We start from the raw sequence: 25,504 nt of genomic DNA on the forward strand, positions 1-25,504 counted from the left end.
GATTCAATGAATCAAGCTTTTCAGAAACACAATTAACTTTTTATTTTAAGAGAAAAGTAGGCCATGCATTGGCCTATGTAATTACAGTACAGTGTACTAGCCTACTCGAAAAATGTTAAATGTCGCTTATGATGAATGATGATCATCGTTTTGCTTGGGCGCGAACAGTTTGAGTCTCGTTCGTTCCTTTATGTCACTCGCGGACTGGCCAATCAGAGCATGGATGTGTTCAGCTGACATTCCACACTAAACTTTGTCATCCATCGGACAGATGTAAGTTTGTAACTTGCTTATTTAACAATAAAACAATTAGTAACGAAAGGGAAAATTGTATTATTTTAACATGGGCCAAAATATTTTGCCGAGTACTGTACATTTTTATTAATTTTTTATTAATATCACCAGCGATTCGCTTGTTTCAAGTACAGTATATCATCAAAATGTAAGGAAACTAAGCATGTATTGATTTAAACTAAAATTTACTTGTCATAATGTTCATTATCGTAACAATTTTTCATTACCGGTACTACATTTGAAATGTCATGTTATTTAAATCTGACCCTTTTTTTAAATTACTTTGAGAAAAATGTAGTCAGACAATTTAGGGGTTTTTCTTATTGCAAAAAAACGCAAGTACACAATAAGACTAAACAAAGTGAAGTGTTATTACCTGACAAAATCTTTAATTACCCTAGCAATTTAATATACAGTACTATAATAATTTCACATGATTGATTAACAAAAAACCCTGTAAACTTTTACACAAGCAGAACTCTTCATCACCTGATAGGCCTCTGTAAACTTAGACTGGTTAATTCTTAATTCCCCACTTGAACGCGACGCCATATCCACAACTCGCGCAAGTTAATTGACAAATCACAAGCGACTTTCGGATTATCCATCGCGCCGTGATTAGTCAAGTTCACGCGTCAGAGATTTACATGAAAAATGGGCCTATAGCAACATTTTGTTTCATTGGTGATTTTGATTCAAAGGTAATGCTAAACAACAAATCCAAAATTGAACGCGAGTTTCAATAACCCAATTTGCATTAAAGATGTATTGTCCCTTGAAACACAAAAAATGAAAAAAAAAATATTCTAAATTTAAATTGGCCATATCAAAGTAATATTAAAGTTATTCACTTTAAGTCGAAAACAACCAATTTACGTAATTAACAGGTAAATTAATATGATTACATTTTGTCTGGAAAATCGTCACGAGCGAAAGTAAACAAAGATTTCAAACCATGAGTATGCATTATGCATGATGCTAATTAGGATTGTTTACAACTCGTCGCGGTTGAGAAGGTGTTTTTTTCACACAGATCTCGAGGAAGTTTTATGATTATGCATACAGAGTAGCCAAACAAGCGCGGTGCATTATGAGATATGTTTTGATCGAAAACTTTGACTGGAAGTCAAAGTTATTTTTTGAAAAAAAAAAACGTCTGTATTTCAGCTAAATGATTTTTTTTTCAACTAATTTTTGGTGAAAGTTAATAACTATTATGATACTTGAATTAACCCACTTTTTTTTGAAATAAAAAAAATAATTTTTTTTTGTAATTAGTCAAAGGGACAATACATCTTTAAGTATGTGGTGCCGGCCCCAAAGTAAAGTGGAAACCAGTTTTCCTATGCACGATGCTGTCAGGTGTTAACATCTGCCATCTCAATTGATAGGCCTCTGTAAACTTAGACTGGTTAATTCTTAATTCCCCACTTGAACGCGACGCCATATCCACAACTCGCGCAAGTTAATTGACAAATCACAAGCGACTTTCGGATTATCCATCGCGCCGTGATTAGTCAAGTTCACGCGTCATTATACGTAACAGAGATTTACATGAAAAATGGGCCTTTAGCAACATTTTGTTTCATTGGTGATTTTGATTCAAAGGTAATGCTAAACAAAATCCAAAATTGAACGCGAGTTTCAACAACCCAATTTGCCAGCCCCAAAGTAAAGTGGAAACCAGTTTTCCTATATCTTCCATCTCAATTGAATGATTTATACACTTGTTTAAACAAACACAATTAAATACAAAAATATAATACAAATTGAATCTCATTTAAAATACTGAAAATGGAAAATTAAGAGGTTTTTGGAAGTACTACAACACTATGATTATAATCACACAGCTGCCTTCAATGAATTACCTGTGTGTATTACATAACAACCAAATCAACCATCGCATTATAATAACGTAATCGTAACGAGAGGATTTGGGCAGTTTCATAGTTAGTTACTATGTACTCTAAAACTGTCACTAGCCATAAACCGTTGAACAAGATCTGTTGCATTTGTTGCAGAGTGATCGCACCTTAACAATATTGACAAGTGAGGTACGAAATGCCAGAATTATTTTTTTTATCTGGAAATCCTCACTGCCGTTAGCATCAATTCCCTCTTATGTACATCGAATCAGCAAACAATTGTATAAATAGCAGCTTAATCTTTGATTCACTTTTGTTCACCGATACAAAGGCGAACTTACATTTTAATCAATTTCAGCTTTTTAAAACAAATTATTTACACAAACATGCTTCACATTTGAACTTTAAAAAATATTTGATATAGTGTATTTTTGGTATTGTTTTCCTTTTTTAAAATCTTGAATATCACTTTTCTTTTACAAATGATTAAAAAAAATTAATTATATACATTATCACATGATCAAAAATAAAATGATATACTACATAGTATTAAGTTATAATTGAACTATTATACCAATATAGTTTATTGTAATATTAGGTATACTAAACAATTAAACGTATACTAAACTTGACGATAAATAATTTCTATACTATATTAAATAAACTCTATAGGTGTTCATTATAATTCTTAATGTATCTGATTCTTTTTGCAACTTATTGTACTTAATTACTTAATCTGTATATAATTCTAAATATAACAACTGTACTTATTTTTCTCAAAATGTATGTACATTAATCTCTATGCAAATCTTTATTTTTAATAGTAATACAATTTAAATATGTAATATTTAAATAGTGTAACAATAGATGATTTTATATTTTATACATTTTATGTGTCAATATGTGTCATTATTATTTCATATTATATTCCAACTTCATCACATTTTAAAAACTTTGAAAATATGTTAAAAATTAGAAAAGGAAAAAATTAATTAATAGATAATAATGTTAAGATAATAATGTAAACTATAAATAGATGCCTTAAAATAATAACGGTATAGACTATGTTTGCAATGATTTTAAAAGGGAAAGCATATTATTATAAAATATGTATACAGATATAAAACACGAGTTTAATAAAGGTGGCGTAAGCTACAAAAGTACTATAAAACAACATTGAGGCAAGTATGGCAAAAATGGTTAAAACTATAATATTTACCAAGGATTTACCTTTTTTTAAATATATACGGTAAACTTTCTTTATAATAAGTTAATACTGTGTATTAAGTAGTTATTCCCAGAAAGCATTAAGTGGGAGTCGTTTATAAAAAAGATTAAAATATGTCAACAGAATGTAATTATAACTTTAAAACACTGTGGTAAGTACGGCAAAAACGGACTAGTCTAAAAGGTTTTAAATTTACCAAGGAATCGAAAGTAGAGAAATATAAGAGTAAACTTGCTTGCGTCGCGTTTACATCACTGCGTTGCTCTTTACCGAGAGAACCAAGCTTAAGAGGTCTACTTTGGTACTTGAAATTCAATCGAATTTGGAAAAAAAAAGGAGTGGCAATACATGGACGGAAAGGTTTAGAATTCTCACATAAAACAATGACTCAATGAGTAGTAGAGACGCGACACAAGGACGTAAGTGAGTTGACCAATCACAAGCGATGGGTTATTCGAACTGCCGCTTGTCATTGGTCAACTCGCTTACGTTGCGTCTACGTCCTTACGTTGCGTCATAGTGGTAACCAAGCTTTACGCTCGACTTTTACGCATACCAAACACACCATAGAAGGTACTTGCAGGCTTTAAGGGTTTTCGATTCCAATGAAGCCTAGCCCACCTGAAATATTTGATAGATGTAGCAACCAAAGTCGATACTAATACTAATAGCATAGTCCATAAACGTTACTAAATCAAGTGAAATTTCAGTATGGGGAGTCATTGTTACACTTCTGATTGGTCAATAGTTTATTGTCCAATTATTGTCTTTTTATGCCCGACACTGCTTGACTCGATAAACATTATGAATGATATTATATCATTATTATTGCAACTTGGTACGTTGAAAACAATGTCAAATTATAATGACGTCTATAAAATAAATATACAACTTTTTGAATGAAAAAATAATAAAAATCTACAATACCAACTGAACACCAGAATGTCATTAACAAGTTTTAAAATATATACTGTATAACATTAATAAAATAAAGATATGCACGCATAAATTAAACTCTGTATATGAAGGTCATATCTGGAAGGATCTGACCAATTATTAAGTTATACTTTTGTATTGAGAATTAACTATGTGTTTTTTTTATAAGCTCTTGGAATTTTTTATAGAAAAATGATGCACTCATGCCGCCTACTCAGGTGGCTTACCAAAGGTCACAATCGTTTATGCATAACAGATATATGTAACATAGTAGACCTACTGCATCATAAACACACTTGTTGTACTGAATCTACATATTCTGCTTTTTTCACAAAATTTATTTATTTTATATTATAATTAGCACCTCGACATCATTTACCACACATTTTGATCATTAGCACACAGTAACTGCACAAAAGCTACATTGGTCAGAGGTCATCCATTTAAGTTATTTAAATCTCAGTTTAATACCTTTAGTAGAGCTTCTTTCTTTGATACACATGGAATTAATTACCTTACCACATTGTTTCAAGCCCAACACTCAACACTTGTAAACTAACATATGACTCGCACATAAAAACTATGAGAGGAGGCAGCCTATACGAGTAATACTACTTGCCTCCTTATTTCATTTAATAAGGTAAGGTTGTAAGCATGTATTGAAATTTATAAAAAATTGATAACATTTTGAAGAATTTTGATTCTGAATGATCAAAATACATTACTTTTTCTAAACATTTTTTGGAACAACAAATGATACATGCATAAAAAAAACCACCTCACTCAGTAGAAAAAAAAATCACACAAAATACTTGCAGCACACAAAATCATGGACAAATGTATATTATATACAATTTAGAAATCTCATATAAAGCAAACTCTTTTAAAATTAATTTTCAGGAATGTATGTTTTTGAGAATGTAGTAGCAATAATTTGGGACCTTATGAGTCAATAATAATAATGTATTTATTTATATAGTGCAAATTCCATATACTGTATATATATATATATATATCTTTATGTTGAAATGACACTTTCACATTATTACCCCGGTTATTTTGATCAACTATGTATGTATGTATGTTTCCATAATATTGCAGTCAGTAATCAGCCCAGTTGTCCAGGTACCCATTTGTACACCCTGGATAGAGGAAGGCAAACGCAAGTGTCTTGAAGAACACAGGCAATGCGATGAGTATGCATTGGACTCAACACAACAACACACACCACACGCTCTCAATCTATACATCATCACTTCACCCAACACGATATTTCCAGATGGTCTTCCATTCAGAACGCAACCGGGCCCAATGTAGCTTAACTTCAGAGAAATCACTGAAGCGTCAAACTTCGTTTTGCTGTCAAATTCAGGGCATTAACAAATTACGAAAATTAGCATATGTCTGTATACTTTTCAATAAAGATTGTTTGGGATAATTCGAGTATTTTGAAGCTTTATAAAGTAAATATTATGTAAAATAATGAAAATAAATTGAAACATCAATTCTTAAATGTGTTTAAAGTGACCTTAATGTATTTTATCTAAATTCATACACGAAGATAAACAGAAAATAAATCTGTTTATAGATGTATTTATATTTTACAACACCAGTGTGATTACTGAAGTGTAGATGGATAAACCTGGAGTAAATTCATCTCACAATTTTGTTGGTACTGTACTGTATGGGGGTAACCTCCAAATAAACATGGTGTTTCTCTCCAAGTTGATAGTGTAAATTGTGTTGGAAATGCCCGAGTTGCCTGTCAACTCTTTACACAATCATTAACAAATTATTAACTATACATTCCAACATGTAAATTAAACATGGACTTCAACTTCTGGGCCTTCCATCTCCCTGGTAAACCGAACACTCCTACTCAATCCAGTCCCATTTTGTTCCGTTGGCGCTATTGCGTTTCTTGATGTTGGAATAGAAATGATTACTTGATGCCAAAGAAGCGTCGATAATGCAATAGCAAAGCACCATATCCACTCAGATAAATGAAGTGAAGTTGTGTTGAATGGCGACTGAAATAACTCTATGAATACAATCTGTAAAAATAAAATCGCTTTAATTACATTCCTTTATTTTAAAACACACACATCCAGTCAAGTGGCTGACCATATCTATACAATCGGCACAGGCCTGGTTCAAGTCACTCCTCAACCATTGTTCTGGTGTTGGTTGGTGAACAAGTCTTCTTGGATAAGGAATTAAAACTGGAGAAGTGTACACATCTGGCTTATGTGCACTTTAAAGAACCCAGAGAATCTTTTGGAAGAGTAGGGGTAGGGGTAGCGTTTCCCGTCCTTGGACCATTCATCTGGTTAGCTGACATAAAACTGAAAAATGCCTTCAAATGTAATTATTAAGGGTAGCTACCGGTTTAAAACTTCTATTGTTTATTTTTTAAACATAAACTTTTGAAACCACATTTATTATAACCTCACTTAAGTTTCTGAGAACAGTGAAACAGAACATGTATTAAGAAATACGTGCTTTTTTTAAAGCGCCACTTTTGAAAGAATGGGCTTATTTTGACCATTTTTCTGCGCTGCTGGGTTTTTATATATGATGTTGCAAATATTTTATTTTAAACATTAGAAATTTTTAACCCGGAGCTACCCCTTTAATACTGAACATACTTGAAATGAAATTGATATAAAAAAGAATATAATCCATTTTATTTGGCTGCCCTCAGTCTCAGCTACAATGTTTCTTTCACCGTACACCTTCCTTGTGTTGAATGCGTTGACAACTGTCATAAGAACGGTCACGTTGAAAACTAGTGTCATGTGTACAGAAGCTGCAGAACGAACACCTGTTGTCTGTCCATTATCGATATCAAATAACATTTCATTATCACCTGTAAACAAAAAATATTAATAGGAACGATTTATCGCAAATTATTTCCTTTGTGATTAATTGTATATTAGGAATTAATAACAAATTGTTTAGCACTTTTCCAAACTGATAAGAGCACATTAAGATAAAATTGTCACAAAATATTCTAATCAGAAAATAGATCAGTTTTCAACCTCTCAGGGTTGTTATCAAGATCATTATAATTAGCGCCATAACAGCAACATGTTTAGTCTTATAATTAACTAGCGCTTACTGAACTGAAGTTTCAAAGACCGGTTAGGACTAATAAATTGGCAATTCATTTAATCAACAAAAAAGAAACCAAATTATTCTTACCAAGTAAATAAATAATCAAGATAACAAGAAGCTGATAACCACCATGTCCAATTATAAAACGTAGTTTGATACGAGACAACAATGGCTTATACCAGCCTTGCGACACACGTTGCATGGCTGATTGACTCGGGGTTTCTCTCATTAAAATGATAATCACAGCGCAGTTGATGATGAAGTAAAGCCAAAGAAGGTGACAAGATTTCAATGGTGTTCCCTAAATAAAACATTAACAAGTTTCAACAGATGTTTCTTTTCTTTTGCTGTTTGTATAGATTGTGAGGAGTTTGGTGGACATTGTTTGTTTGTTTCTTTATTTCCATTCACAAAAACATAAACATACATAAATAATCATTACAAAACAAAAGAATGGAAAGAGGGAATCTCTGAAGCACAGCTTATAATAAGTAGAAACCCCCTGTTACAAAACAATTTATAAATATATATAAATAGAAATATGAAAAAAAGGCACAAGGGCATATAGGTAAAAAATACAACTTTTAAGAAAATGCAAACAATCTTTTTTGTTTTAACAACAAAAAATGATAGTTTTCTCAGAGATTGAAATGTAATTGTTCAGTTTTAATCATTAAAAAAGGGGAGACATAAACAAACAACAAAATATCTGTTTTAATCAGAGTATTGCAAAAGTAATTTATTTTTGCATTTTATTTTTAAAGTTATAGGATTCTTATGTAACTTAAGATTCCCAGGTATTTCACACCAAAGTTCAACCCCTTTACTGACTAAACTTAATGATTTTTGAGTGGTTCTTTTAAATTGTGGGTTGGACTACTGATCGTGGGTTTGAATTCAACACTTGCCGCAATGGTTGTATCTTTTGGCAAGTCACTTTACTTGTGTTTGTTTCTTTCCACCCAGGAGTACAAATGGGTACCTGGTAAGGTCAAAATTTTGCGCTGATTACTAGCTGTATTTTTTTTCCATACGTTTTCCATACATTTTCAAAAATAATAATATGTTTCACAACATAGCACTATATATATTGTTCTGAGGTTGCAATATATAGGCATTGTTTAATGTAATATTGTACATTAGAACTCCTTTAAAATAATCAAAGGTTTTGGAGTGACAGATTGATTTAGGCCTCTATTAATAAGACAATTGAGATAGTTACTGGATCTTACAACAGAATATCTATATGGCCAAAGTATGTATAACACATGAATATCCTGTTCATTAAAAACATGTAACATTTCAAAAGGCATTGTAGGATAGAGTGTCAATAGATGGCAATAGTTTGAGTCATGGAGTAGTGTGCCCTAATATGTATGTGTATTCGAGATAGGAGTATGCATCCTGGACTTTTTGCCCCAGGGGCGTTTCAGCTCCGGAATGCATAAGCAGGTTTCGTATTCTTGTATGGAGATCTCTACAGGAATATTAATGTTCTACCTTTCTATTTTGGAGAGGGCGCTGTCAGAATGGCGGCGCCCTGTGTAACCTTTATAACCATGTTATTTTCAATGCATAATTGACAGACAGGAGATTCTTGTGTTATAAGTTCTTTGTCCCCTTAAAGATTATCTTCAGGTTGACCACATAAAACCCTTAATTTTGCCATCGTAAAGTGTACTGTATATGAATGCAACGTATGAGTTTTACTGTAAATAATTAGATATACTTACTGTTGAACATGCTATACCTATTATTACTGCCAACACAAGGGAAAATGCCAATGAGAGTTGGTACTGCAAGTATTTTGCTGTTGAATCCCAAATATGGCGCCCCCACATGACAGCTTGCTTGATGCTATGGAAGCTGTCATCTTGCAGGATTATATCTGCTGCCCCCTTGGCATCTAGTGTTGCAGTGGTACCCTGTTAACATAATTATTAAGAATATCACTCTCATATATTCAAATCTGGCGCAATAATCAATGGTTTAAAACATAACTGATCCTTAATCAGGTGAAGCAAAGCTTTGTACCACAGCGGCAATGGTTTTCTTAAAAATAAAAATCATGGTACTGTGAGAGAGGACTTGGGATTGTAAGCAAGCAAGCTCTAATCTAATTGGTGGATCTGATTACTGATCTGAATACAAGGTCATAAATAATAATTTGCATTTAATATACATACAAATGTGCATTCAGTATGTACTATACCTTAAGTTGTCAAAATTTAGCATCTACTGAACCATTGATTAAGTAATAGTGTCTTACCATTGCGAGACCAATGTGTGATTTTTCAAAGAGAGCAGCCTCTTTACTGCGACGTCCTGTTACAGCTAACACCTCACGTCTGCTAGCACCAGTTACACACCCCACTATGCACTCCTTATCATCAAAGTGAGCTCTTGAAAGAACCTTTAATCGCTGCATGATATTGTACTGAATGAAAGCAGAATATCGGTGATGTAGGTGGTCTTGGTGATGGCAGTGATACAGGTAGTGATGGTGATACCAGTGCTGATGATGATGATGAAGTTGGTGGTGATGCAGGTAGTGTTAGTGGTGCAGTTGTTGAAATGAGGGTGTTGCAAGTGGTGATGATGATGATGATGGTGGTAGATGATGATGGTGGTAGGTGATGATGGTGGTAGGTGATGATGGTGGTAGGTGCTGATGGTGGTGGTAGGTGGTGATGATGATGATGACGGTGGTAGGTGATGATGGTGGTAGGTGATGATAGGGGTAGGTGATGATGATGATGGTGGTACGTTATGATGGTGGTAGGTGCTGATGGTGGTGGTAGGTGCTGCTGATGGTGGTGGTAGGTGAGGATAATGGTAGGTGAGGATGATGGTGATAGGTGAGGATGATGGTGGTAGGTGGTGATGGTGGTGGTAGGTGAGGATGGTGGTGGTAGGTGCTGATGATGGTAATGGTGTTATTGATGTTGATGCTGGTGATAAGGCAGTTGATGATGATGATGATGATGGTGTTGGTGATGATGATGACGGTGGTGATGATGATGACAGTGGTAGGTGAGGATGATGGTGGTAGGTGATGATGATGGTGTTATTGATGTTGATGCTGGTGATAAGGCAGTTAATGATGATGATGGTGGTGTTGGTGATGATGATGATGACGGTGGTGATGACGGTGATGATGATGGTGCTTTTGATGATGGTGGATGATGATTTTAAACTTGAGAGATGATTGACAAAACAATGAAAGTGGTTGTAAAATAAATAAATAAATAAAATTTGAAATTAAAGAATATCCATAAAAAAATACTTTGTGTACCATCTCAAGCAACATTATTTTTTTCAATAAAAGTAAATATACATTCATTACTAATATTTTAATGAACAGAATCTTATACCTTGCCTCTTGATTGTGATAAACTTTGATTAAAATCACGGCTTTCCATCGCCAAGTCATCTGTGTTTACATTTAGTATACCTGTATCCACAGCAACATCATGTGCTGCATTCATATCATCACCAGTGAGCATTCTAACATTGATGCCTCCATCTTGGCAAGACTCAACTGCAGATCTGGACTGTGTTAAAAAAACATACATTTGATCAATTTGATTGTAAAGATAATTAATTTGATATCAAGATATTTAAATTCTACCTCATAGTGAATATATTAAAGTGATAAAATCTTTTTTTCTCTATACTTACGTTACTTCTGACTGGATTAGACAGAGCAATAACAGAAATAAACGTCAAATGCGACACATTGTCATATTTGGTAGAATACTTCAAACTTGGTTTTTGTGCGAAGTCTCTATAGGCTAGACACACCATCCGCAACCCTGGTAACGACATCTCTTTAAACGTTGTCTTCAACTCATCACGCAGCTCACTGGTCAACTCTTGAGATTGTCCTTCAGCATCCAAAATGTAAGAACAACTGGAAAATAGATTTGAAAATGTCAATGAATGAAAATAATCTCTCCATTCAATGAACACATGATATTCTTTATTGAATCATTTATTTTGGTTTTTATTTGTTTATCAACACAACAATTTGCTATCAATCATTTGTCAAAGGCTAGGACTGGTTGGATTTCATTGCAATATTTTTTATCAACATATACCGTTGTACAATAAAAAATTGTCATGAGCTTGTTGTTGAATAGAACCATTGAATAGAAATGTTACTGTTGAATAGAACAAAATAACCAATGTTATAATAATATGAAATGAATCCATCAAATAACATGGATATACTTAATGGGTGTGTTATCAAAGCTATATAAGATTGAATGGAATACCTATTGAATATAATTTCAACAGCGCCTTTAACATACAGTCGCCATATAGGTTCAGCATTTGCATCCTCTGTTTCAATGAATGTACCCATGAATCTACTATTCGAATCAAAGGTGTAGGCTTGTTCCAGTCTTTCTTCTGGCCATTTATTACGAAGGGTCCTGTAGCAGATCTCGCCGATAAAGTGTAACAATGCACAGTCGGTTTGGTCTCCAACTTGATGCAATTTGTTTCCAATTTGCTAAAAAAAAATTATGAAAAAAATGTTCTGGAGGTGCCAGTTGAAAAAACCAGTAAGAAAATTCCAGTTAAAGCCAGTTAATTGCAGTAACTAGTTTAATGATACAATAACTAATTTAAACTAGTAAGTATTAAAAAATTTCCAGAGATTAAAGTCAAAGTACCAGTTAAAACCAGTTTACAACATGTCATTTTCCTTTATTACTTGCGCTTGATTTATGTGCAATAGCATAGCATGTATTATATATACTGTTAGACCTTCAAAATATTAAATAAATTTTAATGATGCAATACATAGTTATACTGCCCTCACATCACTTACATATATCTGCGTGGCATATTCACTGTTAACTGCAATACTTTCTTGAAGAAGCTTCATGATTTCTTGGTTAATTTTTCCAAGATATCTGTTGGCGCAAGGTCCAATTGTTTCGGACATACTCTGTCTTTTCTCAAAGTCATGCAGTCTGTCAGCGATGTAACATTTTTTAACCTCCATATTGCTTTGTGTTAGTACACCCGTCTTATTGCTACAAATACATGTGATGTTACCCATTAGCTCACATGCATCTTGGTTGCGAAATAATAAATTGTCTTCCAACATCCCCTGTAAATAGACATACATAAGGAATAACTTAATGATATTATATAAAAATCTATTTTTGCACTATATGTTCTTTGACTTGGATCAACAGCAGCAGTGAATCAAAATAGCACTGTATAGGCCAACATATAATAATAACAGAACATGTGAGGCCTTCTGTTGCATGATTTCTATTCTATATCCAAATATACAGTAACATAGCACATTTATTAAGATTGAATTTAGCTAGTACAGTAGAGTCATTTGCTTTTGGTACAGTAAATGAATGACACAGTAATTTAAGTGTGGTTCCCACTAGAACCCAATGCAGCAACGTATAGACGCAAAGTGCTGTATTTTGTAATCACAAGTGGGAACTGACAATGCAGGTGCTGCAAACAATAGCTACAGGAAATCAAATCACGCAACAACGCAAGAACACTGGAAAACATAGTACAGCACGTAGCCAAGTATGCATGTCAAAGTCTATGACAACTAACATTGACATGCAACTAAGCAGGTTTGATTTGACACAGACGGAGGCAAACCCAATTATTGGAAGGGTATTTTCTTACGTTCCGTAGGTTGAGGTACGTTGCGTCGCTTGTGGGAACCACGCTTTACTGAAAGACTAATCTGTGTATGCATGTAAGCACAATAGGCCTCTATACTATAGAGATCTGTTGATGTAAAGTTCGGTTTCAAACCAAACAGAGCATAGCTTGCGATGTCGAGAAGTAGCTTCTTGTTTTAAAATCTAAAGACACATTTCACACCTTTTATAGCTTGCTAACTTTTTTTTGTATCTTTGATTTACTATCCCAAATTGATGTCGCTATTGATGTACTTTTACTTAAAAATAACTATCTTCGTAAAAATAGGGTTTCACCTTTTTAGACTCTACAACTCAACAACCCAAACAAGTTTATTATCAATAAAAGCGTTTCAACAGCTATCTTTTCTGTCTTTATTTTTTTTTGCAAACTATCGAAATAAAGTGCACACATTACTGCTAGTAAACTGTGCAGTTTATGAAAATATTTTTGTAGTTACCTTTTTAAAAATATGGTACAGGAGTCTATTTTCAGCAGGTATTTCATGATTTGCTATCAGATAGGATACAAATCTGGAAAACTTTCAATTGGTATGTTTTTCCAAAGGAGATCGTTTATATAAAGAAAACAGACTTACCTTTAAGGAATGTGCAATAGCTCTTTTAACAACTAAAACTTGATTTCTTGGGCGGATAAATATATACAACATGAGTGATATGATTAAAAACTCTACATAGTCCTTTATGTAATACGAAGTCCAATGAAGTTGTAGTCTTACAAACACTTCAATACTAAAACGAATTGTGGATAATAGGAAGAATATAACCACCACAGACACACCTAAGGAAAATAGAAAACTACAATTATTAATGTTTTGAACTGATTTATGGTGCAATGAGTAAACTTTAAACAGGCAAATATTATCACCTTCGCTGAAGAATGGATTAATTTGAAATGTTTACCAGTAAATGAAAAGCAAGAGAAGAAAGTCCAATATTGTTTGTGAAACTTTAGATACATTTAGACCGACAAGACCTTCCTATATTAACTACAGCGCCAATGCTGTTACGTTGTAGTATTATGCTCCTTATTGCCGCCATACTTATGTTTGCTGTTCTCCAGTTGTAGTTACAGTAGGAGTTATTAAAAGTTGATCATTACAGTCATAACCGTGTCTCTCGTACGATTACTGTGTGTGGAACATTGACCTCAACACTGGCGCAGGAAAACTAGTTCGATAGGGTTTTTTGTGGTGTATATCGTTAGTGACGCCATCAAGTGACACTATCCGTGCAGTGGTTTTATAAAAACAATTAACATAAAATGTAGTCAAGTACAGGGCTTCATAAAAAAACATAATTTTAAGTTGAAGAAATCTTCATTTAGATTTTTTATTTGCACACCTGTAAAGTTAGACAATTATTTAAACTACAGTACTATAAGGTGGTGTGGTTTAATTACAGTTTATTAACTAAAAGTAAGCTAAGGGTAAACATTATTGTCACTTCATGAAAACAAAAACTACATTTCATGCTATAGTCACATTTTTTTAGGGAGAATGACAAAATTAGCAGTAGAATTACATATTGTCTAATCATCACACCTGTTTATGCAAATTATTTAGCAAGTTATTTGGTAATCATACACACTTTGTTAATTGCAGTGAATATGTATGTAATATTTCTATACATTGAAACAACCTAAAATCATACATTATTGCAGGCAAAAAATATAGTTACTGCAATAACAGCAGTAGAACATTTGACATGATCCCTTCATTCTTACCTATATATTTGGTAATATTTGTAATTTTCTTTAGTTTTGAGGTAAGCACTGCTTTATTGCGAGACTCAGCTTGTGGAGGAATCAACGAATCCGTTTCATTTCGTATAGAATTGACAGCATCCCCGGTTCTGCTATCTAGCGAATCTAGCACGCCATTGCTTCCAGAATCAACATTATCTGGCGAGTTATCATTCGTTCCCGCATTCGTTTCATTTTCCTCCTCTATTGTCGCTTGTTGTGTTCTACGACGCTTCCTAAACTTTTTGCGGCCATCATCGTCATCATTATTTTGACGACCGTAATTTCTTGAGATGCTACGGACTACAATACGTGGAATTCCAACAGACTTGGCATCTATTTTGAAATACAGCAAGTATTATAGTTTATAAATAATAGACATTTAGTTCCGTATTCAAATTATATTATTCTATACTGTCATACATACTGTATACATCAAAGAAAGGTCAACGTTTTTATGCTATATCATTATAAAAAAATATTTTTCACAAAAAAACGCCGCTTGACTTAACAGTTTGAATAGCTGTCCTTCCTTTAGAAATAATGATTTATCATCAATTATTTTTGTTTAAAAATCAGTAGTAAACATTTTGTGTAATATGAGTATAGTCTGTCCTACTCTACAGAACAAAAATATTATCATAAACTATACAGTACTGTACATATTCCAGGGTAGGGGCATTATTTCCTTTGGTCATAGTGATCAGCCAACATACTAGGTATAATGATGTAAAATTAAAAGTTAATAAATTATATATTTCCTCCCTGTTAGTATTTTGTATCAATATTACAACAAAAAAAGAATTATGAAAATCTAACTTATTTTTGACTTTTTTTTTTTCGTTTTCAGCCACGAACAAAGTAAACAAATTGTGTCCTAAGTCGTAAATTGTTTGAACTACGCCATTTTTTGATAAAATAATTACATACAATTACAGTTTTTAGAATTATATATTTTGATTATCAACATTGTAAATGTCAATAAAATATGATACTACATATTTATTAAATAAAAAGTGTTTATTTAACCTCATTCAAAGAATTTCAATACATTATTTTGAGAGCCAACGTGACACTTCATGGCACACGCTAGAAAATGTTTAGAGGAAGGAATTATTTGACCATTATTCAATGATAAAGTGATGGTATTTATTAAAAATTAATCTTTAAAGATAATTGAGCAATGCACAGTATAGCAAAAAAAGTAGGCCTACTGATGGATTCATAATAAAATGACTAAAGCTCTGTCTACACTATCAAACTTTATGTGACAACAAAAATGTGACATATCCAATAATATAATAATAGTTCAGTACATACAAATATAGGCATAAAAACATCAAATGAGTATAAAATGTACTATAAAGATTCACATCTTGTTAATGTGCTTAGTGAGACTGAAAGCAAAGGTAAACTTTGTTGTAATAATTTGTTTGTAAATTGTTTCAAGCTTTATGTGTTTTTCCGGTTATGTTGTTTGAGTACCGTACGAAAAAAAAAAACAAAAAACAAAAGGCCTACACTAAAATATTTAAAACTACGATATAAAAATGATCACTTTAAAAGCATATTAAAATGTTAAAAATTTTAAAATTTCCATTATTATGTTTGCATGTCATTTTGAGCAAAAAAGTAAAAAGATAGGTCATTGCTTTTAGGAGCAGTACATAAAATATACAATTAAAATCTAAATGTAAAACATTTTAAAATGATCACTTTTAAGCTTAAAGACTGTTAAAATTACCAATTGTGTTACTATATAATGTAAAAAGATACAGTAGATCTGAAAATCAAAACACATTTTTTTCTATAGATAGTGATCCTCCTTAAAATTCTTACTCAACATTAATAATCATGATTTATATAATAGTCCATATTATTATAGTAGTCTATCATTACAATATTGGTGTTTCTTTTTCGGTGCAAAGGAAATACACAACACTTTCATGTGATCACTTCAGAGACTTTCAAGGTTATTTCAACCTGATGTTACTTTTACTGCTGGTCTGTGGCAAAAGTCATGTGATGATACAAAACCACTCATCACATGATCTTTACAAAGTTTGATGAGATCTGAAACATTGGCCTAGTTTTAATGTTCCTGTCACAAAAAAAATACCAACCAGGGCTGTTCATCTTGGAGCTAAATTTAACTCAGGACAATTAGACTAGTAAGTTTTTTTTTAAATAGCCTGAATCAAATTTTACTCACCAACAACAATGGTTTAAAACAAACCATAGTTTTTTTAATGGCCCAAATTAAATGTTACTGGCCAACAAAAAAGGTTTAAAACGTACAAACCATGCAGTTTTTTTTTACTGGCCCTAATTCAATTATACTGTCCAAGAAAAATAGTTTAGAACAAACCATGTTTTCTCGTTAGACCGAGGTTCGAATCCAACTCTCGCCGCATTGCTTGTATCCTTAAGCAAGATACTTTACTTACGTTGGCCTCTCTCCACCCAGGTGTATAATTGGGAACCCGGTTAGATCAAGACACAACTTTGCGCTGATTACTAGCTGCATATATGGGAGTATGTTTCCATAGGTGTTTGATCAGGAAAAGACTGGGGTAATAATGTTCAGCACATTGAGAGCTTGCTTATATGCGCTATATAAGAATGAACTATTATTATTATTTTCTGTAAACAAAAATGACTGGGCAAAATGCTCATGCGGTTTCAAGACCCGCATCATGAATTTTACTGGCCCGCATTGACCAGTGGACCTGTATGAAATCAAAACAATTGGAAAGCACCATTCATTTTATCTTTTTTTCATTTGGAAAAGTGTTTTATGAAAGAAATAAAAATATTGTGTGAAATTATTTTTTTTACATTAGAAACATAATTTAACATAACATTCTGACCTTCATAATCTCCAACTGTGTTCTTGCCTACAACTGTGACGACAAGTTTCGTACTTCCCTTCCTCACTACAGATCCTAGAATTTAAAGGTACAAATTTGAATAATGAATATATTGTATTAAATGGGGGGGAAAAACAGATTGCTGGTTTAAATGTTATGATTGGCAAAATGGCGTATGCTGAAGATTAATTTTAGTATGAGCGGGGTGTCGAAATGAAAGCATTTGTCGATGAATATAAAAACAATAGGCTTTCTTCAAAAATTTGTTAAAATAAAACATTACACATAAAAAAGTTCAATATCAATATTACAGCATTTTTACAATTTTTATTATGTTATTTTTGAACTCACTTCTTTGGGCAATGTGTACAATTTTTGTCAGTACATTTCTTTTCATACTGGGATATAGAAAAAATATTTTTTTCTCTTCTTTTTACGAACAGATTAGTTTCTTTTTTTTTTCATCTTTACTCATATCATTAAAAGGGAAGTTTTTAAATGACATAGCTTACTTGCATATTCTAATATATTTCTTTCCATACTTAGTCTTCTATCTTCAAAGGGCCAGTTTTTAAATTACATTATTGTTTGAAGGTTTTCATGGTGAAATTAAATGTTGATATAAAGTTTGCGGTACACCACATGTATTAGTTCTGAAAAGAACTGTTGAGTTTCTTGACGTTTCGATCAATATGCTTTGATCGTCCTCACGCAAACTTCATATCAACAAATTACATTATTATTATCATACTGTATCTATTTTTTTTTCATATTCAATCCTCTCTTTAAAGGGACAATAAATTATATTATTATTAATGTGTCTATTTCTTTTTCATACTCACTCCTTAAAGGGGCAGTTTTTTAAATACACAGCTTACCTGCATACAGAAATGGATCAGTTTCTTTCTTTTTCATCTTCACTCCTGTCTTTAAAGGGGCAGTCTCATTAACTTCCAAATCCTTTGCTGATATCATTATTCCATCAGCTGGAACCACATCACCTACAATGTAACGCCAACACATTCATAGTTATACATAGCATACTCATTAACCTTAAGTAATGGCTATATGAGCAATTTAGCTAAACCCAGGGGCCCTCAGGCTTACAAGAGCACCTGAGCAGGGGCTAGAAGAGAAACATGCATTGAAATATGTCCAAAAATGTTTTAAATAGGTGCCTCATGCCTCTGCATTACATCACTGAGCAGAGATACAGTTCTTTAAATATAAATATCAGTGATAATATAATTAATAATGAAAACAATTCAAGGTGGTCGAGATCTCATTTTTTTTATACCCAAACAGTAAAATGTTAGCAACGCCATCATAGTTCCCTCTGTTACTGCTTGTGCACATACATAATATGAGTTAAGTAGATGAATCTAGGCCTAGGGTGATGTGACGATAATAATCTTTCATTACAGTCTCCCACAGTGCTCAAACAGTACACAGCACTGATAATTACAGTATTTCATTCCATGTATCTTCATTGAATGTACAGGATTTGCTGTCAACAACATGTAAGAAAAATAACTCATCACTACTGGAATTTATGATAGTCTTCAGATCATTATGGGTTTCCCTTGTGTCTTTCTTATCATGCCTTGTAGTGTTTGATGCTTTTAAATGTACAGTTAGGCCTAGGCTAATTTATTTTATCAACCCTCATGGGTGAAATTGGTATATGATTGATGATGTTGAAATAATATATAAAAATGTTTAAAAGTCACCTAGCAAAGAAAATATACTGCCAATTTGCATTAAAAACATCACTCACACCTACTTTAAATTTCATTAAAATAAACTTAATAATGCACCAAATTTACAATCAGGGTACAGGCTGTAGTATTTATTTTGCTGTAGTTTAAAGGGGTTTGTAGTAAAAGGGGGATTTGCCTGAACCATAAGAAATCGCCCTGCCTCCTGTTTTAGCGATTATTCACTTACCTCGGTACAATGAGACCACATCTCCAACAACAAGCTTTGTAACTGGAATCTCTTTACGCAACCCATTACGCGTAACAAACACTTTCGCAGCTAGAGCCTCCTTTCTAAGTAGGCGATTTATAAGAATCACTATTCGTTCCAACAAGATGTCTTGTACAATGTCAAATAATAGAATGATAACTGTTAAAACAATGCTTGTGAGGGAAAGTGGCCATTCTCTTGATATATCTGAAAAAAAAACAAATTTGAAAACACCATATATAATTTACAACTATATATGCCTAGCCTAACATAGTTTTGATGACTGACGTTATCATTTTATGGTTTTTCTTTAACTATCCATTTTGAACCTCTGGATAAATGTAACAACCTTCCGAAATGTATCATACAAGGAAAAATGAAAACATTTATCTTTGAGTTTAACATATTGAAAACAATAAATATGTATTACAGTAAAATACTGCACATATTTTTTTTCCCATACGCATCCAAATCGAGCACAAACTCGCCAATTACAGGATGGATAAACTATTTTATATATCTTTTTTTATATTATATTTTATATTTTTTATATCCAAACTTTAATAGTGCTGAGACTGTGTGCTGAAGACGCTTTTATTATTCAATTAATTTGTCAAACATGGCTTGAAATCTACCTCACAGGTTCCAAAATAAACACTGTAAACAAATTACTCTGGTAATAAGTATGTTACAGCATAAACAAATTCAAATTCTGGCTATTAGTTTAAATACACTATCAGCTAATCACTTCATTATGCAATCAGGTTTTTATGTCGTAATGAACTTTTTACAGTTACTGACCTAATTGACAGCTCTGGAAAAACAAGTATGCTTAATTTCATATTCATGTGGCTAATTTAATTCATCCACAAGACATGCACCATTTGATATTCAGCAAAACACTCTTGATTAATATGAACTATATGCTTCAGTGGACAGACTATCTTTGAGACTAAAAGCTTTCAGCTTTAAACAAATCCAAAGAAATTACAAATCTTCTACTGGATTTTACAGTATCTTATCATGACGAGTTTGGTGATTTTCACAAACAGAAACAGAAGACAGATTTCCAGAGAAATTGGGTATCTATCTTCTATTATAATTACAGTCAAATCAAACTTTAAAAACACATTTCCTGAAATTGTTGACATTTTGGAAAAATCAATGCATATATATATATGCTTCAAAAACATTAAAGCAAGTCAATCCTTGTTTTATAATGTAAAGATCTATGGTTAATTATGATAAAAAGAGAAAAACAATGTATCCGAAATGTAGCCTGTTTGCCTCAAATGTTTTTCACCTACACTGTAGGCCTAGGCTAGTATTGTAGGCTGTAATCCTAGTCTGGTAACTAGCTTTAACGTATGACATCACATCATACCGTAGCTACAATATGGCCTAGCCACGTATTGTCTTGCTGAATTATAGTCTTTATTTTTTGCTAGAAATCTCACCAAAATCTAATGAAAATTTCAAAATTTAATCAGGAACGAATCAGAATACATTATTCTGGGTTTAAATGTAAATACGTAATTGTACAGTATGCAAGGAAGCGAGCTCAAAAGTTAAACTTACCTTCTTTTTCCTGCAAAAATGAAACACCAAATGACAACAGACTTAGTATTAAAACACAGACTAATGCCCAATTTTCAAACAATGTCGTAACTATTAAATTTGAAATGCTTGTTCTAGCTCTCTCAGTTTTACGTATGTTTTCTCCAAATCTCTCTCTATGCAAATGTGCGTCTGTTTCATGTATACCTAAAGTTAACAAAATATAAATACATTATTATTATTTTATTCTATTATTGGAATTAAAAGGATAGACAAAACCTTCAGGAAATCTGGAAGATTTATTAACAAAATTTACATTACATATGTGAGATATATTGGTTTGCTTGTTGAAAAGTTTGTAGATTTTTTGAAACCCTTAAATTTTATTAACTGCCAGTGTAAAATCCAAATTTAAGAAAAACATATGGTAAACAATTAAATTAACAAAGATAAAGTAACAAATATACAGAAACATATTTGATTAAATCATACACTGTTGTACATTACTGTATGTAGAAGTTTATGAGTCACTGCAATAAACACTGTGTATGATATCCCAAGAAAAAATATCATAAAGTGGTTTAGTAAACAAAATGTACTGCAGTAACTAGAGTAAAATATGTTAACATGGTCCTTGTACATCAATACCAATCACTAACAGTAAATGTGTCAAACAACAACGATTGACTTTGCATTGTTTTGACAAGATTGATAGAAGGATGTCGCTATTTTAAGTGGATACTTCAATTTATTTAAAGATTAATTCAATACACTTTTGTTGTTTGTAGTATTTCACCAAAAAAAAGCAATCTAGATTTGGTTAAAATGTGTACTTTAAACAAATATTTAAATGGAAATTATTGACAGCGACGTCAAAAGGTCCTACAACATGAATAATATACATAAAACTGAAATGGTAAAATAGAATGTTGATCAGACAGAGACTAAACTCCTCCAGACAGCACAGGTGAGCAATTAAAAAACATGTTGTTGTTGATATTGCTTTATTACTATAATTCAGACCTACATTAAGTGGAGCATGGTCACACTCATAGCAAACATCACAGACATCACAATTAGCGAAAATATACATTTTTCAATGACAGTGAAAACTGTAAATTGAATTCTCCTACAAAATAGAAGCATGATGTGCTACCAGTGACCTTCAGTTATTCATAAAAGAGAACATTTTTTGTTGCCCAACAAGAAACATTTTTTTAAATTTTAGATTTCGTTATTAGCAAAAATTCAGATTTATTTTGTTAGTAAACTCCAAGAGACAAATCTAGCTTTTCAATTGATGAGCAATGATGGGAATCATAACAATATTATATGTAATAAGCAAAAAGGTATTTGGAATTCTCAATGCAATTAAACGAAACAACTAGCAATTACCAATAAAATTGACCAATTAAATTCTTTTTACAGACAATTATGCTGGCTGTGTAGGCCCAACCAATCTAATAGAATCTCGTTTTACCAGTCGTTAAAATAGATTTCCTTTAATTAAATAATTGACAGTAATTACATGCACTTAAAACAGCCTAATTTATTTAGGGTATGTTCACATTCATGGAGTTCATGCTTTAGTATGGCAAACAAGGTTATAATTAGCATCGTAACAGCAAAGTGTTCAGACTCGCAACCATCTGGTATGCAAGAATAAATTTGATTGGTTGTAGGAACATTGAGCATGACTTTCGTATCATAAGCATTGTTCACTAATCTTGTAACGTAAGTTGTCATAACAAACGAAAGATCAGTGTGTCGTAAGAGGTGGCTTCCACTAATCTTTTTTTGGTACAGTATTATGGAGCTGCACAGCGTGTACGATACAAAAGCACACAGTACATAGGCATGAACAGGCCCTTAAATAAGTTGAAAATGCATTTTAGATCTCATTAATGTTTTAATCACTTTGTTTTGATATCTCAATCTGTTTCATGTAACTTAACATGTTGTTTCTAAATAATACTAAAATATCCATAAAGCAGTCACATATAATTTTGAGTAAGTAAAATTGAATAGATAATATTATCAAGATGGATGTATTTTAAAAGTGTGTTCATTATTTTCTTAATTTCAACTAAAAAGAGCATTGAAACAGCAATGTCAGCAAGCCCCTGCTGAGGGTTCAATTGAACTGCCATTTTTATACTAGAAACTAGGAGAAGAAAAGTCACGGTAAATAGGTCTAATTAACCTGACTTTTCCTCTTTCATCGAAAAAAACATTTATCTATTTTTCTCTGCTTTAGTATTGAGCACTTTTTTTATGCCTTGCATCAAGACAAAAACAAAGGTTATTATAAATTATAAAACTTAAAAATACACTGTAGAACACTTTGAGAGATATTCAGGGAACATTCCAATTGAGGGGACACTTTAAACTCAATGTGTCCTCTTACAAGGTTCTACTGTATATCATTTTGATATATAAGCCACCAGTTTGTGAAACGGTATGATAACTTTTAAGGTAGAAACATGTTTTTACCATCATCCTTGTTACTATTCAATCCACTACATAACATCTTTTCATCTCCAAACTTCTGCTGGAATATCTGCAGAGCACGTGCAACATCTTTGACATGCATCAGCTTTTTAAGCTGCTCTTTGGTGAAACGGAATTGAGAATTGGATGCCATCATCTCATACGACTCCTGACTGGACATCATCTTGCAACTAGTTCATCATATTCTGACAGTAATTGTCAGTGGCATCAAACCATTGTTATTGACGCTACTAAAAGATAAAAAAATGATATATAATCTAAACTGAAACAATTGTGTTCCACAAAAAGAGGTCTTTAAAGAAATAATGCATGAAGATTGTAAGTGAAAAATGGAAGCCTTGCAATAATCATTTCTGTTTTGGTATATAAAGATTTATTTTATACTGTGTATTATTATTTGGGCTGAAAATAAAAAACATGATTCAATTATATAACTGCATACAATGCAATTCAAGAACTTGTTAATTGTCATGAAGTATCAGTATTATTTACTCAAACCAGAAATATTAAAGCAAGCATAATCAAAATGTCTCAATCATATACAGTATAGCAATTTGAACCTCTTCTCCTAATTGCAACCATGTTTGAACTTTTAAATTTGTATTTGACCTCATATGTCATAGGTTCCAATTAAATCTTTGATCAGTGATTAATTCATCAGTAATTAATGTTACAGCAAATGTTAAAATAAAGTGCTGAACTTAATAGTATATCCAATTTAATGTGCACATTGTAATTTTTGAAATTGGTGGAGTAAGGGGGATGTGGTACAAGTGGTAATTCCACCTGCCACTAACCTACAGTATCCTATGCAGGCTGGATTTGACCCACTAGATGGTAGTAGTAGTGGTAGTTGAGAAAATACAAAACAGTATAGGCCCAGATATCCTAACATTGTTCCTGTGTGGATGCTGTGTTAAAATTAGACTGGCTGGAGGGCTTTAAATTAACTTTTAGGCCTGGGTGCATGCCCTTGAAGGCCGGTGCCCCTGCCCACATCCATAGGCTCATGGCATATACTGCCCATACTAGGGATTTATTTACAATAAACAACACCATAATAACATTATACTATATTGAGCAAACTATTCACGATTAGAAGAAGACATTGATAATGAAACAACGTAACGGGAAGTACTTCAAAGACCACAAAGTAATCCTATCCCATAATAGCAGAACCCAGTATTTAAAGATCATGTATCACAGCTCCTGGACTTACTCACACTGTTTTTGTCAAATAATTTTCTGAAATCATATCATTTTCATTTAATTATTTTATTTTACTCTTTCGAAAGATGCATTGGGATCTTTACAGTGCAAACGAGCCAGCGTGTACACTGGATCTCCAGTTTAAGACCTTTTAGTCAAGAAAACTTGTTCTACCTATTTTTTAGGAAAGCCTTGAATTGAACTGTGCCGATTGTATGGCTGCAGTTGGCGGTGCCCATTAGCTGCTCAGCATTGGCTCTGTAGTTGAAAGAATTCGGATTCCTTAAAATACATATGTATGATTTGTTCTAATTTTAGTTGGAAAATCTACAAAATTAGCTCAGCTACCTTCTATAAATCTATACATTACAAAATATTTTCTAGGATAGATTCTTTAATTGGTTCTCGCACTGAACTGAACTCCTTCCTTCCACAAACCATTAAACTTTTTAACAATATTACAAACGATGAAAATTATAAGTAAAATATACTGT

General features: G+C 32.5%; 1 protein-coding gene and 1 long non-coding RNA gene across 2 annotated transcripts in view; one reads left to right on the plus strand and one right to left on the minus strand.

Annotated features, from left to right (window-relative positions):
• Positions 1–5,970: 5,970 nt before the first annotated feature.
• Positions 5,971–24,002, minus strand: LOC144856416 (plasma membrane calcium-transporting ATPase 2-like). Its single transcript, XM_078714422.1, has 16 exons — positions 23,784–24,002; positions 21,312–21,497; positions 19,713–19,940; positions 18,644–18,766; positions 17,766–17,840; positions 14,878–15,231; positions 13,730–13,932; positions 12,278–12,562; positions 11,718–11,956; positions 11,122–11,353; positions 10,815–10,994; positions 9,710–9,877; positions 9,174–9,365; positions 7,528–7,741; positions 6,972–7,192; positions 5,971–6,377 (listed from the first exon to the last, which is right to left on the minus strand). The coding sequence occupies exons 1-16, from the start codon at positions 23,962–23,964 to the stop codon at positions 6,144–6,146; spliced, it is 3,315 nt and encodes a 1,104-aa protein (XP_078570548.1). The 5' UTR covers positions 23,965–24,002; the 3' UTR covers positions 5,971–6,143.
• LOC144856500 (uncharacterized) overlaps positions 17,387–25,504 on the plus strand; it is a 109,549-nt gene continuing 101,431 nt past the window's right edge. The window contains exon 1 of the long non-coding RNA XR_013614931.1: positions 17,387–17,540. This is a non-coding gene — a long non-coding RNA (uncharacterized LOC144856500). The remainder of the gene's footprint in view (positions 17,541–25,504) is intronic.

The sequence above is a fragment of the Antedon bifida genome, chromosome 11, assembly GCF_963402885.1.
Source record: "Antedon bifida chromosome 11, ecAntBifi1.1, whole genome shotgun sequence".
Taxonomy (NCBI): Eukaryota; Metazoa; Echinodermata; class Crinoidea; order Comatulida; family Antedonidae; genus Antedon; species Antedon bifida.

What these genes read in the sequence shown, in the direction of transcription:
- LOC144856416 (XM_078714422.1), bottom strand. Translation starts at nt 23,964, where the DNA reads ATGATGTCCAGTCAGGAGTCGTATGAGATGATGGCATCCAATTCTCAA. An exon ending in AATATGCCACGCAGATATAT is followed by an intron (nt 11,957 to 12,277) that starts GTAAGTGATGTG and finishes ATTTTTTTTTAG; the next exon opens with CAAATTGGAAACAAATTGCA. An exon ending in TAGGTATAGCATGTTCAACA is followed by an intron (nt 7,742 to 9,173) that starts GTAAGTATATCT and finishes TGTTTTATTTAG; the next exon opens with GGAACACCATTGAAATCTTG.